The sequence below is a fragment of the Brassica napus genome, chromosome A9 (assembly GCF_020379485.1).
Source record: "Brassica napus cultivar Da-Ae chromosome A9, Da-Ae, whole genome shotgun sequence".
NCBI classification, from domain to species: Eukaryota; Viridiplantae; Streptophyta; class Magnoliopsida; order Brassicales; family Brassicaceae; genus Brassica; species Brassica napus.
The window spans coordinates 37,296,838-37,317,153 of NC_063442.1; the positions used below are offsets into that span (position 1 = coordinate 37,296,838).

The 20,316-nt window shown below is 38.0% G+C and overlaps 2 protein-coding genes across 2 annotated transcripts; both read right to left on the reverse strand.

Annotated features, from left to right (window-relative positions):
- Positions 1-573: 573 nt before the first annotated feature.
- Positions 574-11,808, reverse strand: LOC106412654 (BEACH domain-containing protein C1). The gene is made up of 30 exons (XM_048741343.1): positions 10,767-11,808; positions 9,885-10,654; positions 9,114-9,800; positions 8,879-9,013; positions 8,673-8,777; positions 8,421-8,534; positions 8,256-8,332; positions 8,045-8,126; positions 7,612-7,938; positions 6,934-7,538; positions 6,580-6,664; positions 6,299-6,493; positions 5,653-6,210; positions 5,258-5,401; positions 4,743-5,192; positions 4,513-4,655; positions 4,341-4,410; positions 4,176-4,259; positions 4,048-4,104; positions 3,906-3,974; positions 3,747-3,833; positions 3,547-3,663; positions 3,337-3,471; positions 3,142-3,226; positions 2,859-2,979; positions 2,693-2,789; positions 2,171-2,618; positions 1,036-1,745; positions 830-952; positions 574-742 (listed from the first exon to the last, which is right to left on the reverse strand). Exons 1-30 carry the CDS (start codon positions 11,791-11,793, stop codon positions 695-697), a joined length of 7,755 nt encoding a protein of 2,584 aa, XP_048597300.1. The 5' UTR covers positions 11,794-11,808; the 3' UTR covers positions 574-694.
- A 943-nt stretch (positions 11,809-12,751) lies between these two features.
- LOC106414625 (cytochrome P450 76C3-like) lies at positions 12,752-20,159 on the reverse strand. The gene is made up of 4 exons (XM_013855251.3): positions 19,566-20,159; positions 18,783-19,293; positions 18,413-18,697; positions 12,752-14,122 (listed from the first exon to the last, which is right to left on the reverse strand). Exons 1-4 carry the CDS (start codon positions 19,931-19,933, stop codon positions 13,793-13,795), a joined length of 1,494 nt encoding a protein of 497 aa, XP_013710705.2. The 5' UTR covers positions 19,934-20,159; the 3' UTR covers positions 12,752-13,792.
- Between the last annotated feature and the right edge of the window lie 157 nt (positions 20,160-20,316).

Sequence of the window (20,316 nt, forward strand, 5' to 3'; positions counted from 1 at the left end):
TATATTTATTAACCTACTCTTTCTTTTTCATTTATACAGGCTGATTAAACCTGGAGGGACCTGTTTCTAGGTAAAATATACTTTCACTTGCATTCCCATCTTTACTTGGAAACTTAAACATTGACTTGTGTGTAATGTTAGATAACCTACGGTGATCCCAAAGTGAGAATGCATCATTTGACTCCTTCTGCATACAACTGGAACATCTCCTTATATATACTACGTAAGCTTCCACCTTCTTTTGCAAGAGTATGAAACTGCATTCTTTGCTTGAGCCCTTTTCATTCCGTTGCAGTAAGACCAGGGTTTAAAAAGCCAGGAAACAGTAGTAGCTCCTCAGCGAAACCGTGTCTAGAAGCTATACCTTTGACAAGTGAAGGAATGTTGCCACATGATTATGTTCTGGAAGATCCTGACTCCCATTTTATTTACATATGCAACAAGAAGGTTGAAGTAGCAGCTCAAATACACCCTCATACCCATATATGGAAAGGAGCATGTTTTGTGCTGGATACTTGTGGATGGTGTGGAGACTAAAAAAACACAATGCAAAATTGTGCACTGAGTGTTGTCTTTTTGATCTGATCTTCAACGGTCTTTTTATACGAATAAAAACATATTTTCAACTCTAAATCTTTATTTATTTCATCACAAACACCAAACAGAATCTTATGAAAAAGGGTCGGTTGCATTTTCATTCAGAGCCAAGCTTCAGCTTCTGATCCACCACCTTTGAGCTTAGCTACAAGCAGTTTGAAACAAAAGTAGTTGCTGATTTAAAAAACCATCTTACTAGCATCAAAAATGGTAGCCATTAACGAAAACTTACAGAAGGATTGGTGAAGATTATCAACTGTTTATCTTCAGTGGAAACTAAGAGGTTAGTGTTGTCTGTGTTCAGAGCCATTGCTGTTACTTCCTGGCCTTCACCAAGCTTCATCACATGGAATGCCTACAGAAGATGAAACATCTTGTTTTTGTCAAGCAAACATATCATTCAAGAACCATCTAAAGCGTTTGAATAGTATATAGTACCTTGAGAGTGTATAAGTTGAGGAAGCAAACTGAAGGAGATGGGATGTTCAGGGTCTCAATTTCATTGGTTCCACTTGATGAATCTTCTTCAACAGTGTCGGAGAATGAGTTCACGCTAATCACAGCACTTTGGCCGTCCATGGATAGTTCCATGCAGCTTATAGTACATGAGGAAGGAAGTCTCACTTTGGCAATGATAGCTCCATTAATGGTGAACGTGCTGATAGAGTTATCTGATCTACTCCAGACAACGATAACACCATCAGAAGAAACACAAAGAGCATGTGCCTTGACGCCAACAAGCCTTCTTATTAGTCGACCATTCCTTATAGAATGCAATAGCACATCAGATGATAACTCAGAGGACGATACAACTATCCCTTGTTCTGAGCTAACACAGCAACAAATAATTTCCCTTAAGTGGCCATGGAGCACTTGAATTGGCCCTTCAATGCGACGCTTCTTGGTGTTGCTTGTGGAGGAAGGTACTGTCTCAGAGCTTTTGTTCTGTTCTGACTCACTTGTCTGAGAAATGACTCCCTTGTGAAGTCTCCACAGTAAAAGAGTTGTGTCTCGTGAACCTGTCACAAGGAAGTTGCTGTCTGAAGATAAAGCTAAGCATGTTACAGGACCACAGTGACCAAAAGCTGTTTCTAGTGTTTTTGCTCCATCGGATGAGACTAGCTTGATGCTGTTATCCACATGTCCACCTAATCAACATACATTATATCAATCATCAGACCTGAACATAGATCATAACAGGGCTGGGATTACCAAATATTCGGTTAGGAGTTAGGTTCGATTCGATTAGGTTTTTAAAAAGTTCGGTTTGGTAATCGGTTACTTTGGTTGTCTATAAAACCAAAAAAAAATTATAACCAAACAGTACCAAAAACCCGAACCAAATTAACCAAATTTCAAACTAAACTAACCAAATTTAACTGAAATTAACCTATTTATCCAAAATTTTAACAAAATATAACCGAAATTAGAAATTTCAGTAGGATTTCAAAAACCAAACCAAACTTTATTCAGATTAATAGGTATGATTTATGTTGAACCAAACTAACCGAAAACCGAACTACTTGACCCCACAGGCATAATTAAATCATATCTTTAGTTAAAACCTGCATACCTGTTATAACTTCTCCATCGCTAGTAATAGCAGTGACTGATGAACTTCTGATTCCGAACGAAGCAAATGCTTGTGCTTGAGGGTAATCTGAATCACCCTTGAACATGCGTGTAAGTGCCCCTCCAGCCTTCCCGTGATGAAAGATGAAAGGAGCATTGTTGCCATCAGGTGTATTAGGTTGCCACGTGTGATGTGCAATATGTGCTGCAGGCACGTTCATGTCAACGACCACAACACTATCAGAAGTGGCTTTGATGGCTGAAGCAGGTAAGTTGCAGTGTTCTGGAGTTGGAACATGATATGGTTTTATCTCTTTTGGGTTCCTAAAGATGGTCTGCATATGAAGGACATCTTTTAAAGGCATTCTTTTGATGTGAGGCATAGTCAATAGCTGAGATGGTGTTTGTCCAAAAGAAGCTATCTTGTCCTGAGTAGCTCGTTGTTGTACCTTCATCAAAGATCCAACATGCAAGTCATGTAAACAGAGTAACTTTCAAGAGTGGTGCAACAAAGATGACTTACAGGATCCTTGATCTTATCAATATCAACAGTCCCCTCGTATGTAGTGTAGAAGAAAACATTATTCGCCTGTATAGCTTCCTTACCACGTTGCTTATGCCTAAAGCAATCACAGAAAATGTGTCTACACTTGTTTTACTTGAAACTAAGCATAAAGGAGGAAACCTACCCGAAAATGAGATCAATCCATTCATGCAAATGTGCGGAGACATGCTCGCTCTCAAGAGCCATTCGTTGCTTGTGTACAAAGTCTATAGGAGTTTTAGCCCAAGGAGGAAGTTTTACAGAACCTGATGAATCAAGAACAACATCAGAAAAAATAAAAAGAAATGTTCAAGAAATCGATATTTTAAAATATCGTTATAGAAAAATCGCTTCGTTTAGACCACTAATTTCAGGAGTAATATTTTGCTAGGACAAGGAAGTGAACACATGGAAAAAAAAATTCATACCAAGCTTTTCTCCCAACTGTGTTGTACCAAAGTTGATCAAGTTCTCGTTGGTCAGCAGCTCAGGAAGATAAAACAACTCTGGAACCTACAAAATAAAATGAGGTGTCATGAACATGGCCACACTCTTCAGCTGTAAAGAAGATGAGAGTGATTAAAGATGTTTGGTTTGGTGCTTTGGGAAAAACTAACTCTTACCAGCTCCGTCACATTACTCATATCTTGGAGAACTCCTTTCCAAGTGGTTGCAATGTCTGAAAACATTCGGTCTGCACCTTGTAGTTGAACTGAAAGGGTTGTAAAAGGTTCCACTCTAGCTAGATAATACAACACCTATCACATGAGATTAAACACATAATAAACCATCTGCATGGACCATCATAATGTACCAAAGATAATGGAACCTACTGCTCCAGCATTAGAGTAATGTGAATCATAATGGAACTTGGGGATGATTGGATCTTCAAAGTTTGAATACTGTTCTTGAAACTTCTTCAGCCGCTCCGGGTTCAGTGCACCAATTGGCTGAACATATACATAACCACATTACAGACAATTATCTATTTAAATGCACCAAAGTCATAGAGCCAAACTACAAGTAGTACTACCTTAGAAAGATCTCTGTAGTTAGATTGATTTGAAAGGTCCAGAACTTCTGATACATAGTCAGACAGAATCCATGGGAAGACAGGATACTGCAAATACATACATAGTTATATTGAGCTCACAAAAACGTAGATGATACTAACACTAGCACGAGATTTTACCTGAGTGATGTCATTATAACTACGTCCAGCTAATGTGTTGAGCTGCATTAAGTACTCAAAGTTGCTGATCTGCAAGCAGAAAGTGTTACTATTGAGGAAAACGAAATAGCATGCTGTGAGTGAATGATATGCTTTGTTTTACCTCCCATCTAGCCCATCGTTCCATTAACTGAGTTCTTCTCAAAAGCTGTTCTGGCCTCTAAAACAGAAACCATTTATGTAAGCTTTGCAGCACAAAGAGAAACTTTAAGGTGGACAAAAAACACAAACCTGAGTTGTCAAGTATATATGGTTTAAATGAGGAGGCCTTGCTTGAACAATAGTCTTATATGCATCTCTTCTTCCCTCAGTGTTCTATAGTGTTCATCAGAGTTCAGAAAGAAACTTGAAAGAGAAAAAAATATAATGTAACAGAGAGAGTATTTTTTCAGATACCCCAAAATCAAATAAGAAGTTTGAACGGTCGACCATGAATATTTCAAGAGCACTCTTTCTCAGTTGATATCTGTATATTAGCAAATAGATCATCTAAATGTTCTATAACAACATAACAAAAAAAAAGAGTAAAATAGTGAGCTAGAGACAACAAGTTGATTAGAAACTGTACCTTCTTCTATAAATCTGATGAAGAGAAGACATTAGCCAACTACGATCTCTTTCTTGGTTTCTTGATTCTGAGCCATCTGACTTACCATCCACATGTTGGCCTTCACTGATGTCAACAAGAAAGTTTATTCTCCTTGTTGTAATCTAACAAATGTAGAAGACAATCATCAGAAGCTACATAACATTCTACTTGTTTAAACTGTTAAAAGAGGTAATGGTACTAGAGCACACCTGAAAGGTTCCTTTCACAACCCTTAGTGGTCTGACCATAGAAGAGGAAAGTTCAAGAACAATCCTTTCATCAAGTTCCTTGAGAACTACTTTTCTAGAATCCTGCACCACATCCTGGTCACTCAATGGTCTAGGATCACTGATTCCAGTTGATAGTTGTATTGCATCCTCAAGTGAACCAGACATCCTCTCTTCATTTTTGTGTTCTCCAACATCTCCCTCTATTTCAAGATCATCTTCATCTCCATCATGTTCATCATCTTCATACATCATTATCTCCTTTGATATTGCTTCAGCAGCAAGAAACTGTACTGTTGATGGAGAACTCAAGTTGTCTGTCTGATCATTACAGTTTCTTGCTGCATCAAGATGATCAGTACCACAATAATTCCTCCTTAAACACTGTCTCATCCTCGAAGAACTTTCCAAAGAATCCAGTTTCCAGAACACCTGCATATGTGATGATGTTACATCACTACAAAATTCCTTAACATGTTCAAAACATTGTGGCTTACCTGTTTGGGAGTGCATAAATGGTCTCCAAAGGTTCCAAAGAAGCATCTCATCTCTACCAAGTAACGTACTAGTTTTCTCCAACCACGAACTCCCATGCATAAGCGGTTTCTCACTATGTTATCATCTCGTATACGCCTGTCAATCTAGTGAGTAGTTGAACCAATAAAATGTAGATTAGAGTGTATAGTCTCTTCAAGAAAACAGCAAAGTGTGACAAGGGCAGAGAAAAATCTCGATAAAGAACTAAAAGACTTCATAAGGGACTAAAAGACTCGAAAACACATACTATGACTCGATAAAAGACTCAAAACAAAGGTTAGAAATCGACAAAAACAGCTTTTATCAATATTATCTTCAAGAAAACAATAAAGTGTGACAAGGACATAGAGCAAACCTCAGATCTCTGCATGTTCCTTGCTAAGGCAAAACTAGCAACAAGCACAGCAATAAACTTGTAAGACAAGGCATTAAAGTCTTTCCCATAAACTGACTTTGTATCCACTGGCTGAAGACACTCCATCCACGCTACTCCCATGGCTTCAGAGTCATTCCATCTCTGCAAACGCTCCATATCACTGATTGTCCTCCTCTGCGAGGACGTGGCCATGGCAACAGCACTTAAGCCTCTACCAGAACCAATCTTGGCATTACGTTCAAGATCTCGCGCAGCAGCCAGAGCAGCCGCTTTTGCAGCAGCCTTATCTCTTGGTCTACCTGGTGTGTCATCTTTTGGAGCCTGCAAGGGTTTCTGGAAGCTGGAAAAGGTTTGAAGTTTTGTAGTCTTACGTTCAAGTAATGAAGTGTCTCTCCTAAGAGCTGGTGGTACTGGAGGCGCTGGTGGTGCAGGAGCTTCCCAACCAGCTGCTCCTGCGGCTACCATGGCAAGTGCCATTGCGGAAGGAGGTGATGCAAAAGCAGCTGCCCATTCAGGAGATATCATAGAGAGAGCAGCCTAGGATATAACAAAGTAAACAACATCACAGTTTAGTAACACACAACAAAAACTTGAAATAAACCTTTGTGAACAGAGTTGTGTAAACCTCAATGGGGAGTGCATCAGCAGCCAAAGCATGATCATCAACTACTAGGGGATTCACACCATCACCGGTGGAAAGTTCCTGAATGCCAGCAAGAAGAGGTCTCCACCTTCTGAGAATTGCAACAAATGGCGGTAAAATAGCTTCTAGATAGTGCTTTCTTAGTGGCCTTTTGTCTCTACTGACAGCAAGCCATACCTGCAACAGAATTGGATTCAGAAAGTGAAAAAAAAAACATACAAAATAATACAAAGCATGGGAATCTTATATAGGGCAGAACTAACCTCAGAATATAGAACACATGTAGTAACCAAGACTCTTTGTCTCTTTGAATCAGATATTGGCATGTTTAGAACCGGAGAGAGCACACTGGAGATTTTTAAAAAAACAGTCATTTTAGCTTATGTATATAATCATAGTAGTTTTGAGATTTTTATTGTTTCACAGAAAATAGTAGTTTTGTGTTTTCATGTAACTTTATAGTTTTTTTCTCAATTTTCCCATATTAATTAAGATAATTACTATATATAATAATTTTTCATTATGTATTAAAAAATAGGGTTATTTTTGGTACTGTGTGAAGACTCTAAAACTACAAGAGTGTGTATAGAATATGAGCAAGCAGAAAAAGATGTTACCTCCACAATAAAGCTGATGGTGAGAGCTGAGAACTGATATCTGATTGGACAGGATCTGGACACTGCACTCCACCAGAAGAACCATCTTCAGAACTTAGATTTTTCATCAACAGACTATCTTCACCATGGTCTTCTTCCCTCAAAGACAAGAGCACCATTCTAAGCATGCATAAGAAAGGCTGATCACTATCAAGCAACTGGTAAAGAGCTGACATCCCTCCCATCCCAGTGCCAGACCCTCCACCAACTCCAAGTCCACCTCCAAGTCCAGACTCATCTAATAGCAAAGCTTGAAGCATGGATACTGATTTTTTAACCAGTGGAAGTTCTATCCAGTTTCCATTAGCATCTTTTTGTAAAGAAGATCTCCAAGAGTCCCAACCACTTCCACCACCACCAAAACAAGTTGGTTTTGGAGGGAGACCAACACCATACCATAATCTACTCCTGTACTTCCAACTCTCAGCTAAGTCCATGGTACAGCTTCCATATGAAACAAAAGCGCAAGAAACTGATGCATAGGGCTCAGCTGCTGCTGCGGCAGCTAGACGCTCCATTACTGCTGTAGAAATCTGGCCACTTGGATCAGCCATTGAAGCAAGTATCTGAAGAATAAGTAAAATAACTTGAGTGCTCTCAACAGAGAATAATAAGTGGTTGAGAGTAGTTTCTACTTACATCTAAATGAACCCCTCCTGAATCACTGGACACTGAAGCACGGCTACTAGAAACCTCTGAAGATTCTACTACTGTTGTTAATGTGCGTGATTGGTTGTTAATAGGATAAACAAGAGAAAGAGGAGATGGAGAAACATCGATGGCGTTTGCAGCACAGTTTTGCTTGCTTTGTAGTCGCAAATGGTCTTCAACAAGCATCAAAATCACAATTGTATTCTCCACAAGAAACACTGAAAGCTGAGCAGCATTGTCTACTCCAGCCTTTGCATCTTTTGGTGCTAGACTCTCTGCTGCGAAACCAGCAGATGCTGAAGCTATAACTTGAGTCTGTTGTTTGAAAAAACACAGGTGAAACAAACCTTAATGTCTTTATAAATCTTGTAGATTATTATAAAGCAAAGAAAAAAAGTTTATAGTGTAAAACAGGAGTTACCTGAGCTTGTAGTTCTCTGGTGGCAAAATCTAACAATCCACCTAGAAGCCTTCTTTTGAATATTGGCAGTGATTCCTCACGCCTTCAAAAGGTAGGTGAACAAGAAGTTTAAAAGCAATCACTTAGAAACATGTATCTCTTAAAGTACATGGGAAGAGACCTTAACAAACGAACAACCATCACAAAAAAAAAGGGATGTGCATGAACATACCTTATTCGTTTCTCTCCAGTGCTTGACCCACCAACAATAGAGAGCCACTCTGCACAATGAATTGTAGCCTCAATATCCTGTAAGAAAAGGAGATGTACAACTGAGTTTGAAAAAAGGTGAGAAAATGAATTAATATGGTAGACAATTAAATAAATAAAAAAATACCTTCCAACCATCTTTCTGACGCATTGAATATTGCAACATTATGATCAAGAAGCTATGAATAAGATCTTCCACTTCAGCAGTACCGGGTGAAGCAGACTGTTTCCCTGCATCCTTCTGTGTGTACAAAGAATAGTCAGTCTTACTGGAACATGCTCCAATAACTTTCCAGATAAAAAATGCAATTTACCCTATGCTAGCATACATAGTTACATATAACCAACCATGGAGATAAACTTTAAAAGACAGTCATACTTCATAGTTTGAGATCAGAATCTCCAAGATCCACTCAGGCCACTCTTCCATTTTTGTCAGACTGCCCCTATTTTCCGGATGAGTACAAGCCAAAAACAGAATATCCTGACATAGAAAAAGTGACTTCAGAAAGAAACTTTGAGCAAGTGCATTTTAGTGCATACTCTCCCTTCTTTAAGTAGTCATGGGTAAGCACCAAAGTATACCTGAAGTGCTCTATTTTGTAGAGCCTTAGATGCAAATGGTAGAGCACGCAGGAGGATTAAGAGCAGTTGAGGATGTTCAAAACGATGAACCGAATCATAAAACTTCAGGCCATCCTCAGTTGATGAAGCTTTAATCTACAAAAAAGAGCCAACATATGCAATACATTTTAACCTCATACAAAAACTGAAATAGTAAGTGTAGTAGAACAAAAAAGAAGGAGAAAACATGTCATACCGAAGCACCAAGCAAAGATTTATAGGCCTTGTCGGTCATCAGCCTGTTTGGAGCTGCTTGAAATGCTTTCAACAGAGCAAACAGAAGCAATGAGACTTTATCATCAAACATTGTTCCATTCCCACTACCCATGAGGTTACTCATGACATCAGATTCAGCACCGAGTGAAAGTTTCAAGTGCCCTTGTGAAATCAAGGCACCTATCAATCTTATGATCCCAACCACTACCCGGTCACTATCATCTACATTGCTTCTCGCATTGTTCCTTGTGTTATTACTAAACAAGGCTTCAGAAATAGAGGATGTTCTGTCATCAACAGTCATGGTTTCTGAGATAGTAACTGAGTCACTTTCACAAGGAACTTTTTCTTGTTGAACTGAATCTGTTTCTTTCAAAGATTCTACATTATCATCATGACCATGAGTTTCTTGTGAAACTGAATCCAGCTGCTCCAACATACTAGGCTCATTGTCCTGATCATGTTCACTATGATCAGTCTGCACGCTTGTTCCATCCTTAGCCACAGATTCTACAACACTGTCATCACCTGTTTTAGCTTCTCTCTGCAGCAGAACAAGAAGTGTTTCTATCCCACCAGATGTGATAAATGCCTCTGCAAATGTCTGAGCCTTTGCAGCATTAGGCTGTACAACCAACCTAAACATGAGAGTCAATACTCTTGCAACCTGAAGTAGAGAAAACAATAGAACCATGTCAGAGCAAAAAATATCAGAAGATCTGAGACATGACATCTCTTACAGACACATTACCTGATTTGGCTGTGGACTATCAACTATAAAACCGAGTAACCGATGAACATCAGCAGAAGCAAAAGAAGGAGAAGCTGCTCCCATTAAAAGCTCAATAATCACCAAAAGCTCATCCACCAAAGCATTAACTTCTCCCATATGACGCACATCCCCATCTAGAGAACAAGAGTTCACAGAGTCTTTCTCTTGAATCGTCCAGTAACATCTTCTACACCCATCTAAAAGTATCTGAATAGCATCAGCATTTCTCATAGCTGTCGCTTCAGTGAAGACCATATCTTGAAGAGATGACAACAGCTTCTTCTGAAGTCTATAACTGCACACACTCCATACCTTTAGATCCAGTAATAGTGCCCGGAAGAGCTGCACTTTGAGTGAATGATTGATCTTTTGAGATTGACAAACCGAAACAATGGAAGCAACTAGCTCCTCATCTTCTACTCTAAGGGATGAAAGTGAGTGAAGAAGGTAACCAAGGATGGTGGCTAGAATCTCAGGGCCTCTAGTCCGAGAGAGCTCTTGATTGTTCCCAGGATGTTGGATAGCAAGTGAGATGATTCTAAAGATAGGTGCAGCAAGTGAGTATGTTGGTAAAGACAGTGGGAGATCTCTAGAAGATGGTTCCAAGCTATCTTTAACCACATTGCTAACGGTTAGAGGAAGCAAAGACATGGGTCCTCCATAAGCTAAGGCCCAGAAAGATTCCACTGCCTTCATTCTTGTTGCAACATGGACTTGTCCAATCACTTCAGCTGGTCGTCTTGAAGTACCTTAACAAAAAAAAAACAAATAACAGATAGTTTTCAATGCTATAGAACACTAAGTGCTTCTCCCGTGTTCATGCACGGATATAAATATTTTAGTATAGACTAAAAATGGTACCTGTAGCTCCAGACAGAGAAGCATCCGGACAAAACCGTCCATTAAGTAGACAAGGGTGGTAAAGTAGGTGAATGTGTACTCCAAGCTCTGTATCCAAAAGACAGCTTTCATCTGCCGCAGTTCGGACATGGTCACTTGTAGCTAACGATGGAAGACCAGCCCCATTGCCAAAACAAGGCAGAACATCACCACCTCTAGATGCCAACCTTGTCATTCTTTCAGGACCAATAGGTTCTTTAAAGATATAAACTGGTCCCATCTCAGCAAACAAAGCACACTGGCGACGACGACGGTGCTGTCTACCAGGAGTTGTAGGAGGAGGAGGAGGATTCGACCCAATGCAACAAGAAGAAAGCGGTTTGGATATACGAGGGAACTCAAAGGGAAGAGTCTCATACAAGGAACCGTCGATATAGAGACGCAACTCACTCTCTGAGTTACCTAAAAGTCCTTGGTTACATGTATGTTCAAGGCCAATGAAGTACCAACACTGAGGCTTAAAGGCATGAGTGAAATGCAATGAAGATTTACTTCCTTTACCATTACTACTCTCAACTACTAAAAACTGTGCGTAGAAATAAACTTCTATTCCTTGGTTATTATCAGGAGTCAAGAAGCTGAAGAGACGTGGCATGTGATCAGTATCTTCACCAGTATGTACATTAGCAGCGGACGTGTTTCCTGACTTAGCCGCTGAAGCAGCAGCGATGGCAGCTGCAGCGGTTGAAGCGTTTAACGTGTCAGCAAATGATTCAATGTAGATCCAAGTTGCAAATGCATAGCCGTTAGTAAAAGGCCAACGAGTTTCTCCTGGACCAAGTAGCCCTGAGCTTTCACCAACGAACTCAAAGCTAGACGCAGGTCCTCTTGATTCTTTACCACTCATTGCCTTCTCCAAAGCATTCATCAATGGGCTTGAAAGAGATGTTTTAAGAATTTGAAGCCATCTATGCAAATCTTCAACGTTAAGTGAGTGTCCAGCTAAGTGTTGTATACATTGAAACAAAGGTGATGCGTTCCACTTCATGTTATGATCCTTTGAAAGTATCTCCTCCAGTGATCTCAATAGAACGCATAACAGCCCCGCCATTGAACACATAGCTCTGTTCCTCGTGCAAGAACGTAGTATCGCAAGCAATCCTCGGACCATGCGTGTCCTAGGGGACATGAAGCTAACACTGTCATTGTCACAAGGAAGGCTAGGAATAAGCTCGCCGGATACAATGGCGGCACGAGAGTTCAACATGACACTAGGTGGGTTGCTATCTTCATCCTCTTCAAAGCTCTCAACTCCACCCATGGTAGCGAGAAGAGAGTCAATGACAAGGAAAGCAGTAGTCTCTGGATCGTCCCCAGGCTCAAACTTCTCAACACCGTTAACGAGATTCTTAAGTTTGTGTAAGCTTTCAGGCTTGCCCATGATGACTGAATCAACTAGATGCAACAGCTCTGGAGAAACGTTTTGCATTGTAGCCTTTGGCTTTGGTGATTGAGCCAGAGAGTCTATACTCGTCGTTTCTTCTCTTAGTGAAACTTGTTCGAAATGGTCGTCTTTGAGGACTGCGTCCACTGAACTAATCGCTTGTAAACCTGCCTGAGAGTTTTCATCAGCAAGGAAACTAGGGTTCCCTATATCAAATGCATCTATTCTATTCTCATGCTTATCAGCAACATCGTCAAGGTGTCCCTTGGATAACTTCTTTTCTTCGTCTTCTTCTTCCATGCTTACCAACAACCTAGGGGAAAAACAAAAGGTTAACAAGTAAAGTAATGGGAAATGATCACAAAACGTGGGGAACACGGTAACGTAATTTAACCTAATAGTCGTAATGGTTACGGCATGTGACGTAAAAACATATTAGGGTACACATGACAGGACAAAACGCAATGTGAAAAACAAGGGTTAGCCAGTAATGGGGAACGATCACAAAACGTGGGTAACACGGTAACATAATTTAACCTAATAGTCTCGTAACGGTTACGGCATGTAACGTAAAAAACATATTTCACGTCCGACAACAAGACAAAACGCCGTGTAAACTGATGAGGTTTCACGTCCGACCACAAGAAATCTACTACATGAAAACAGAACACGAGATCTGGTCTAGACATGCAGATCTTTAAGGGAGGATCTGATTAAGAAAACGAATGGGAAAGGAACTGAGATTATCGGGCTCACCTAGAGTCGGAGAAAGAAACGGATCTAGTCGGCGATGAGAAGCAACTACGATGCGGGAGGAGAAGCGACGATCGGAGAATGGAGCGCGCGAGAAAGAGGGAGTGATGTTTGATTTAGCAATTTCGCAACACATTAAGAAAGTTAAGAATGGTAATTAAATTTTTCTTTCTTCCTCCTGCCTCTGCTCTTGACCAGTCAAGATGAGTGGTTAAATGGAAGTTTTGTAACGACACCGTTTCTGAAACATCCACTTTATGAAAAAGAGATTTCACTTAATATGAATAGTAGATATTAAATGGAGAATTCTAATTTAACCATAAATTTGATATCACTTTCTAAATTTAATTAAAAGAGATCTATTTACATAAATACTTTAAATTTGTGATGAAAGAGGCTATATTAAATCTAAATCATTTATAAATGTTTAAGATTCATTTCTAAAATATGTATATAAATTAAATTTATAAATCAAATCTCACCCCCTAAATACTAAACCATAAACAATAATCATTAAATTCTAAACTCAAATGCTATAATATTTTTGATTGAAAATAATATTAAAAATAGTATCTAAATTATGGTATTTAAAGTAATTCTCATATTAAGAATTTTTTGTCAACTTACCATCTTATTAAATCAAGTTTTAGCCAAAGTAAAACTGTTTGGAAAAATAACCCTTAACTATGTTAAGGTATGTTTGACTTACATGAAAAAAAAAACATCTCGTGCTCTAGCCTTCTTAAATTTATTTGTATACTTCACAAGATCGAGACATGAGTACATGACCTGATAACACTATAATTACCTATAGATAAGTTGAGAAATATAAAAACGAAGATGATGTCAGTCAAACATGCTTCTTGATAGGCACTGCACATAGTGGCTCAGCTTTGTGCAAGGTAACGCCGAAGGCCTCGCTCATATCGACATTTTCAGGAAGGATGCCATTTTGATACTCCCAGTCAAAGCCATAGAGAAGAGACGCAAGAACTAAATGTACTATCCTAAAACCTAGTGGCAATCCTGGGCAAATTCTTCTTCCAGCTCCAAATGGAATCAGCTCAAAATCATTGCCTTTCACATCGATTTCTCTTCCCAAAAACCTCTCAGGCTTGAACTGAGTTGGATTCTCCCACACGTTTGGGTCTCGTCCTATCGCCCATAGACTCACAAGAACCTTGTTCCAAACACACAAAAAGGAGTAATTACACAACATAAAACCAACCATATAGTCACTAGAGATATTCAGTTTAGTTATTTCTGTTTTCCTTCTAAGAAAATAAAAATGAGATTATTCCAAAAATAAAATAATAATTTTATTTTTAATTCATTCTTCCACTTTTTACTTCAACTTCCACTTTTTACATCACAACTGATAAAAAAATTGTTGGAGAAATTCTCAACTCCACCATTAAAAATAGAATAACACATTAGAGATTAGGGTTTTTGCCAAAACTAACCCACAACTTGATTTTAATTCCAAACTTATACCCAAACTTGAATCAAATGCAAAACTAACCTAAAAGCCTAGTGAAATTACAGCTCAGCCCCTTGTGACCAAACAAAAAAACAGAAGCCATTTTTACGAATATAGCCCCAGTAAATCGTCTGAGTCGTCTGAGATGTTGGAAGTCGTCTGGACGACTGAAGTGTAAGTCGTCTGGTACCAGTTTATTTTAAAAATAATTTATAAATCTTGTAAAAAATATTTTGATGCGTAAAAAATAAAAATCAAGTAATTATAAACAGTTTTAACTGATATAAATTAAGATATGATAAAATTGATTTGTTTTGAAGATATATGAGTGGAAGTAGTGAATCATGAAATACTTTGGTTTAGGAGTTTGGCAAACATATGTTGTAGTATTGTATGTATTGTTAGGGTTAGATTTTGGAAAACTAAAATGTTTTTTTCAAAAATTAGTTTTCACCTATATGTGTTTATTTCTGTGTATAGTAAACACTTTTCAAGTTTGATTTGGTTTTATGAAGTGTTTAATTAGATAATTAAGTTTAGGGGTTATGTTTAGGGTGTGGACGACTTATATTTCAGTCGTCTGTTGAATAATTACCCGGACGACATATATTTCAGTCGTCCAGACGACTTACTTGTAAGTCGTCTGGAAAGTCTTCTATTTTAGTTTCCCGCTAAAAATATTTAATTTCCCGCTAAAAATATTAAACTCTTCTGGACGACTTACATGTAAGTCGTCTGTTTTAATTTCTTCACCAGACGACTGAAATGTAAGTCGTCCAGGAAGTCGTCTGAGTCAAAAATATTTAATCTAATTGGATTTTTTGTCTCCCTATATAAAGAAAAATTTACACATTCTCTCTCCTCCTCTCAAATGGCTGCAACAAAAATGTAATGTTCATCATTCTAAAACTCTCCAACCTCTCTCTAATCTCTTTGACTTGAAAACACCAAACTTTATATGAATTTTTCAGTTTTGTCTCATGTATTTCTTACTAATCTATCTCTTTTGCAGGTTTTTAATCAAATGGTACTCAACTTCCACTAATTTAGAGGTAGATCTATTAATTTTAGATATGTATTTTTGTGTGTTCTATAAATGTAGATTTATCTAATCTTCCACTCATTTTCTCTATTTTTATGTCATTTGAACGTTTTTGAATATGCAGGTTTTTCAGATCTGGATTTGATGTGCAGGTTTTTCAGATCTGGAAGACTTCTGGGACGACTTACCTGTTAGTCGTCTGGAAGTCGTCTGGAAGTCGTCTGGACTTCTTGGAAGTCTTCTGACAAAGTCGTCTGGACTTCCAGGAAGTCGTCTGGACTTCCAGGAAGTCGTCTGGACTTCTAGGAAGTCGTCTGGATTTTTCTGAGCGTTTTGGTAAGTTCTTATGTCTGATTTTTGTTCATTTGGTAACTTCTTGTTGTATAAAGTTCTTACTTTTTTCCCAAACTAAAACTCTCCAAACCCACTCTAATCTCTTTGACTTGAAAACACCAAACTTTATATGATTTTTTCAATTTTGTCTCATGTCTTTGTTACTAATCTATTTTTTTTGCAGGTTTTTAATTATTTGGTACTTATCTTCCACTAATTTAAAGGTAGATCTATTATTTTTAGATATGTATTTTTGTGTGTTCTGTAAAGGTAGATTTATCTAATCTTCCACTCATTTTTTCTGTTTTTAAGCCATTTGAACGTTTTTGAATATGCAGGTTTTTCAGATCTGGATTTAATATGCAGGTTTTTCAGATCTGGAAGACTTCTGGGATGACTTACTTGTTAGTCGTCTGGAAGTCATCTGGAAGTCGTCTGGAAGTCGTCTGGACTTCCTAAAAATCGTCTGGACTTCCTGTAAAGTCGTCTGGAAGTCGTCCGAACTTCCTAAAAGTCTTCTGGCAAAGTCGTCTGAACATCCTGGAAGTCGTCTGGACTTCTTAGAAGTCGTCTGGACTTCTTAGAAGTCGTCTGGACTTCTTAAAAGTTGTCTGGTCTTGTCTACTCAAGTGGAATCCAAGCTTGTCTTTGTAGATGAATGATCTATAATTGTTTTGTTTGTGGTCTGTTTTATGAATTGCATGTATACTCTTTTAGTTGTGAATTTTTTGTAAAATCAGTAATAATGTTTTCCAAGATGTATTAAATGTGCTAACAATGTGTTTACACATTTACAAATCAATGAAATAATAGACTTCAGTAGCATTTTTCTTATCTTTGGATCTCTCATATGCAATAATAAACTCCAATGGCCTTTTTCTCATCTTAATAAACAAGAATGTTGGTAAGAGATGGAAACAAACAATAGGAACTAGTCAAAGCATATCATATTTTTTATAAGTTTGCATTGAAAAACTTAGTCAAATTTAGTAAAACTAAGGGAGAGAACATATTTTGTAAATATGAGTTTTACATATCTTGAAGTTACTTATCACTCTTAAAAATACAAGTTATTCAAAAACTAACGTAGAAGACTTAAAAACTAGTGGAGAAGACGCGGACGACTTCAATCTAAGTTGTCTAGACGACTAAACTATATGTCGTCTGGTCAACGCAGAGGTTATTTTTGCAATTGACTTTGAAATCTGTTATTTCGGACGACTGAAAGTTAAGTCGTCTACTATTGTTTGGTTAAAAAAAACTCCAAAAAAGCTAGACGACTTACATTTCAGTCGTCAGAGGTTAGTTTTGCATTTGACTGGATTATTTCAGAAGTTTGACTTTTTGGACGACTTACATTTCAGTCGTCTAGTGAAAATTAAAATAATAATATTTTTTTAAAAGTAGACGACTTACAGTTAAGTCGTCATAGGTTAGTTTTGCAATTGAAAAAAAAAACTTCAAGATTTAATTATATACAGACGACTTATAATTCAGTCGTCCACGAGACGACTGAAATGTAAGTCGTCCAGAATTTACGAGGTTTGACCAGAATCTCGGAAAAAAATCCTGGACGACTTACAATTAAGTCGTCTGGTGGACGACTGAATTATAAGTCGTCTGTGTATAATTAAATCTTGAAGTTTTTTTTTTCAATTGCAAAACTAACCTATGACTACTTAATTGTAAGTCGTTTACTTTAAAAAAATATTATTATTTTAATTTTCGCCAGACGACTGAAATGTAAGTCGTCTGGGGAAGTCAAACTTCTGAAATTATCCAGTCAAATACAAAACTAACCTATGACGACTGAAATGTAAGTCGTCTAGGTTCTTTGGAATTTTTTTTGAAACCAAACAATAGTAGACGACTTAACTTTCAGTCGTCTCAGGTTACAGATTTCAAAGTCAATTGCAAAAATAACCTCTGCGTTGACCAGACGACTTCCAGGTAAGTCGTCTACAGCCAGACGACTGAAAGGTAAGTCGTCTACAGCCAGACGACTTCCCAAGTAAGTCGTCTGACGAACAGATCTGGAAAAAAACTCGATGTCATACCTTAAATTGGTGAGATAAGTTCCTTAGCATACATAAGGCTTCTCCAAGCACACAGAATCACAAACGGAAGTCACCCACCCATAATCGTTAGCTTCTATGACTCTATGAACCATAAAAATTTTAGAATCAAAATCTTGGGTTTTTTTAGCTCATTGTGGAGAGAAAGTGAGAGATATGTTGTGTTTAGTTCACAAGAATGGAAAAAGAAGAAGGGTAAATCGATTTTAGGAGCATTAAGAGCTTCAAATTGGTTGTTCATGGTGGTTGTGGTATTGATGACAATGGCAATCTTGTAATTACTTGAAGATGATGAGGGTGAGAGAGTAAAGATGTCATTTTCGAAAAAAAAAAAAAAAATTGATGGCATTTTCGTAAGTTATATGAACTTGTGGGGTGAATAGGGCAAAACCAATTTTCAAAAAAAAATAAGGTTAGTTTTGTGTTTGACTTTAAGTTGTAGGTCAATTTTGCAAAAATCCCTTAGAGATTATCATATATTTATGGTTAATTTCGTTTTTATTTGTTATACATGGAAAATGAAACATGCAACGAGGATACCTGAGTATTCTTTGGGATGATGAACTCGAAAATCCGGACATCATCAGACTCCGATGTTCGAGGGATGAGAAAAGGGGAAGGAGGATGCAAACGAAGAGTCTCTTTCACTACTGCTTGTAAATAAGGTAGTTTGAAGATATCCAATTCTCGAACGGCGTCGTTTCCTCCTATCATTTGTCTAATCTCTTCTTGAGCTTTCACCATCATCTTTGGGTTCCGAAGTAGTTCTGCCATAGCCCATTCCACCGTACTCGAACTTGTGTCTGTTCCGGCCAAAAACAAGTCCTATCAATTAGATGAATTTAATCAAAGGTCAGACTCATACAGAGAAGCCAATTTGCTAACTATATAGTTTGAAAAGTAGACTTACGAGAAGTAAATGTTTGATACCATCATCATCGAGTTCTGACTCCTTTTCTTGAGATATGTCTAAAAGAGAGCTTAGCATATCATTGTCCTTGTTTCTTGAAGCCTTTAATGATCTCTTTGTATCGATGAACCTTTGGAAAACCCTAAACAGTTTGTTCATACATAGCCTCGCTTCTTTTCTAGTTCCTTGCAGATCAAGAAACCCAAGAAACGGGAAAAAATCTGCCATGTTGGATTTTCCAGCGATCTCCATCATCCGAAGCACCACGTTTTGGAAGTCATCCGTTGTCTCGGTGTCATTAAAGTTAGCGAGGTTTATGGAAAACAAAGCGTTAGAGATTATATTGAGAGATGTGATGAATGATGCACGACCAATGTTCACAGCTTCGCTGCTCTGGCTGCATGTGTCAACGAAGCTCATGAGTTCTTGCACCTTGCTCATCCTTAAGTCCTTGGTTGCGTCTAAACTCCGCGTTGAGAACAACTGTTGTGTCGTGATCTTTCTTAGAAACCTGACAATACACAAACAAATGAAGGGTGCAACTCGATTACAATTTTCTTAGATAAAAATTTAAGAAAAAATGGAATAGGAAAAAAAAGAATGTAGTGATAAATTCATGAATGAGAATTCCATAACTTCCTTTATTAAATTCATTTTGTTCCAGTTTTTAATTCCATTCATTCATAATCTTCGTAAAATTTATAACCTTACAGCCGAACCCTACAATTTTCCAAAACCAAAAGGGACAGAGAACGACTACTACTAGCTATATTGTTATTTTACCTCCAACGAGCAAACGGAGGTAACCATGCAAAGGAACGCTCATGGTGACCAGTGGCTCGAACCGGGTCGGTGGAGATTCGGTAACACAAGACATGGTCATGTGTTTTCAGAACTTCTTTTGCAGCTTCAGGTGATGATATGACTACTGTAGTCAAACAACCAAGCTTAAGAGTCATTACGCTACCGTAAATCTTCGAGAGATGGTCAAGTGAACGGTGAGGCTTTTCACCGATTTGAAGGATGTTACCAAGAAGAGGTAACCTTGGAGGACCCGGTGAGATCTTGGCTCCTTCGTAGCCGGAACATGTGAAAAGGAAGAAGATGAAACAGAGTAGAAGCAGAGACAAGGCTATTGCTAAGATATCCATCTCATGTTTCGTTAAACTTTTAAAAACACAATATACGATGCATTTATAACGATTTAACAGTTGGAAGAGGTGGGGGATGTAACAGGTGTCATTGTCCCTTCACCGATTCTCTAGTATTTTGTCGTGTATATGGTGATGTGTTACACGTTGAAGTCGAGCAACGAGAGATTCTTTAATTGTCCCATATACAGTATTGATTGTCATTTTGTTTAGGTGTTCCATATACAATGATTTTATGTGGTTTTGAAAGTGCCTTCTTTTGGTTGAACTGAAGTTGGTGATTTTAAAATATACTATACCGGTTAATGCAAGTACGCACCTCAAAATTTTTTTTTTAATACTTGCGTTAACGGGTATAGTATATTTTAAAATCAACAACTTCA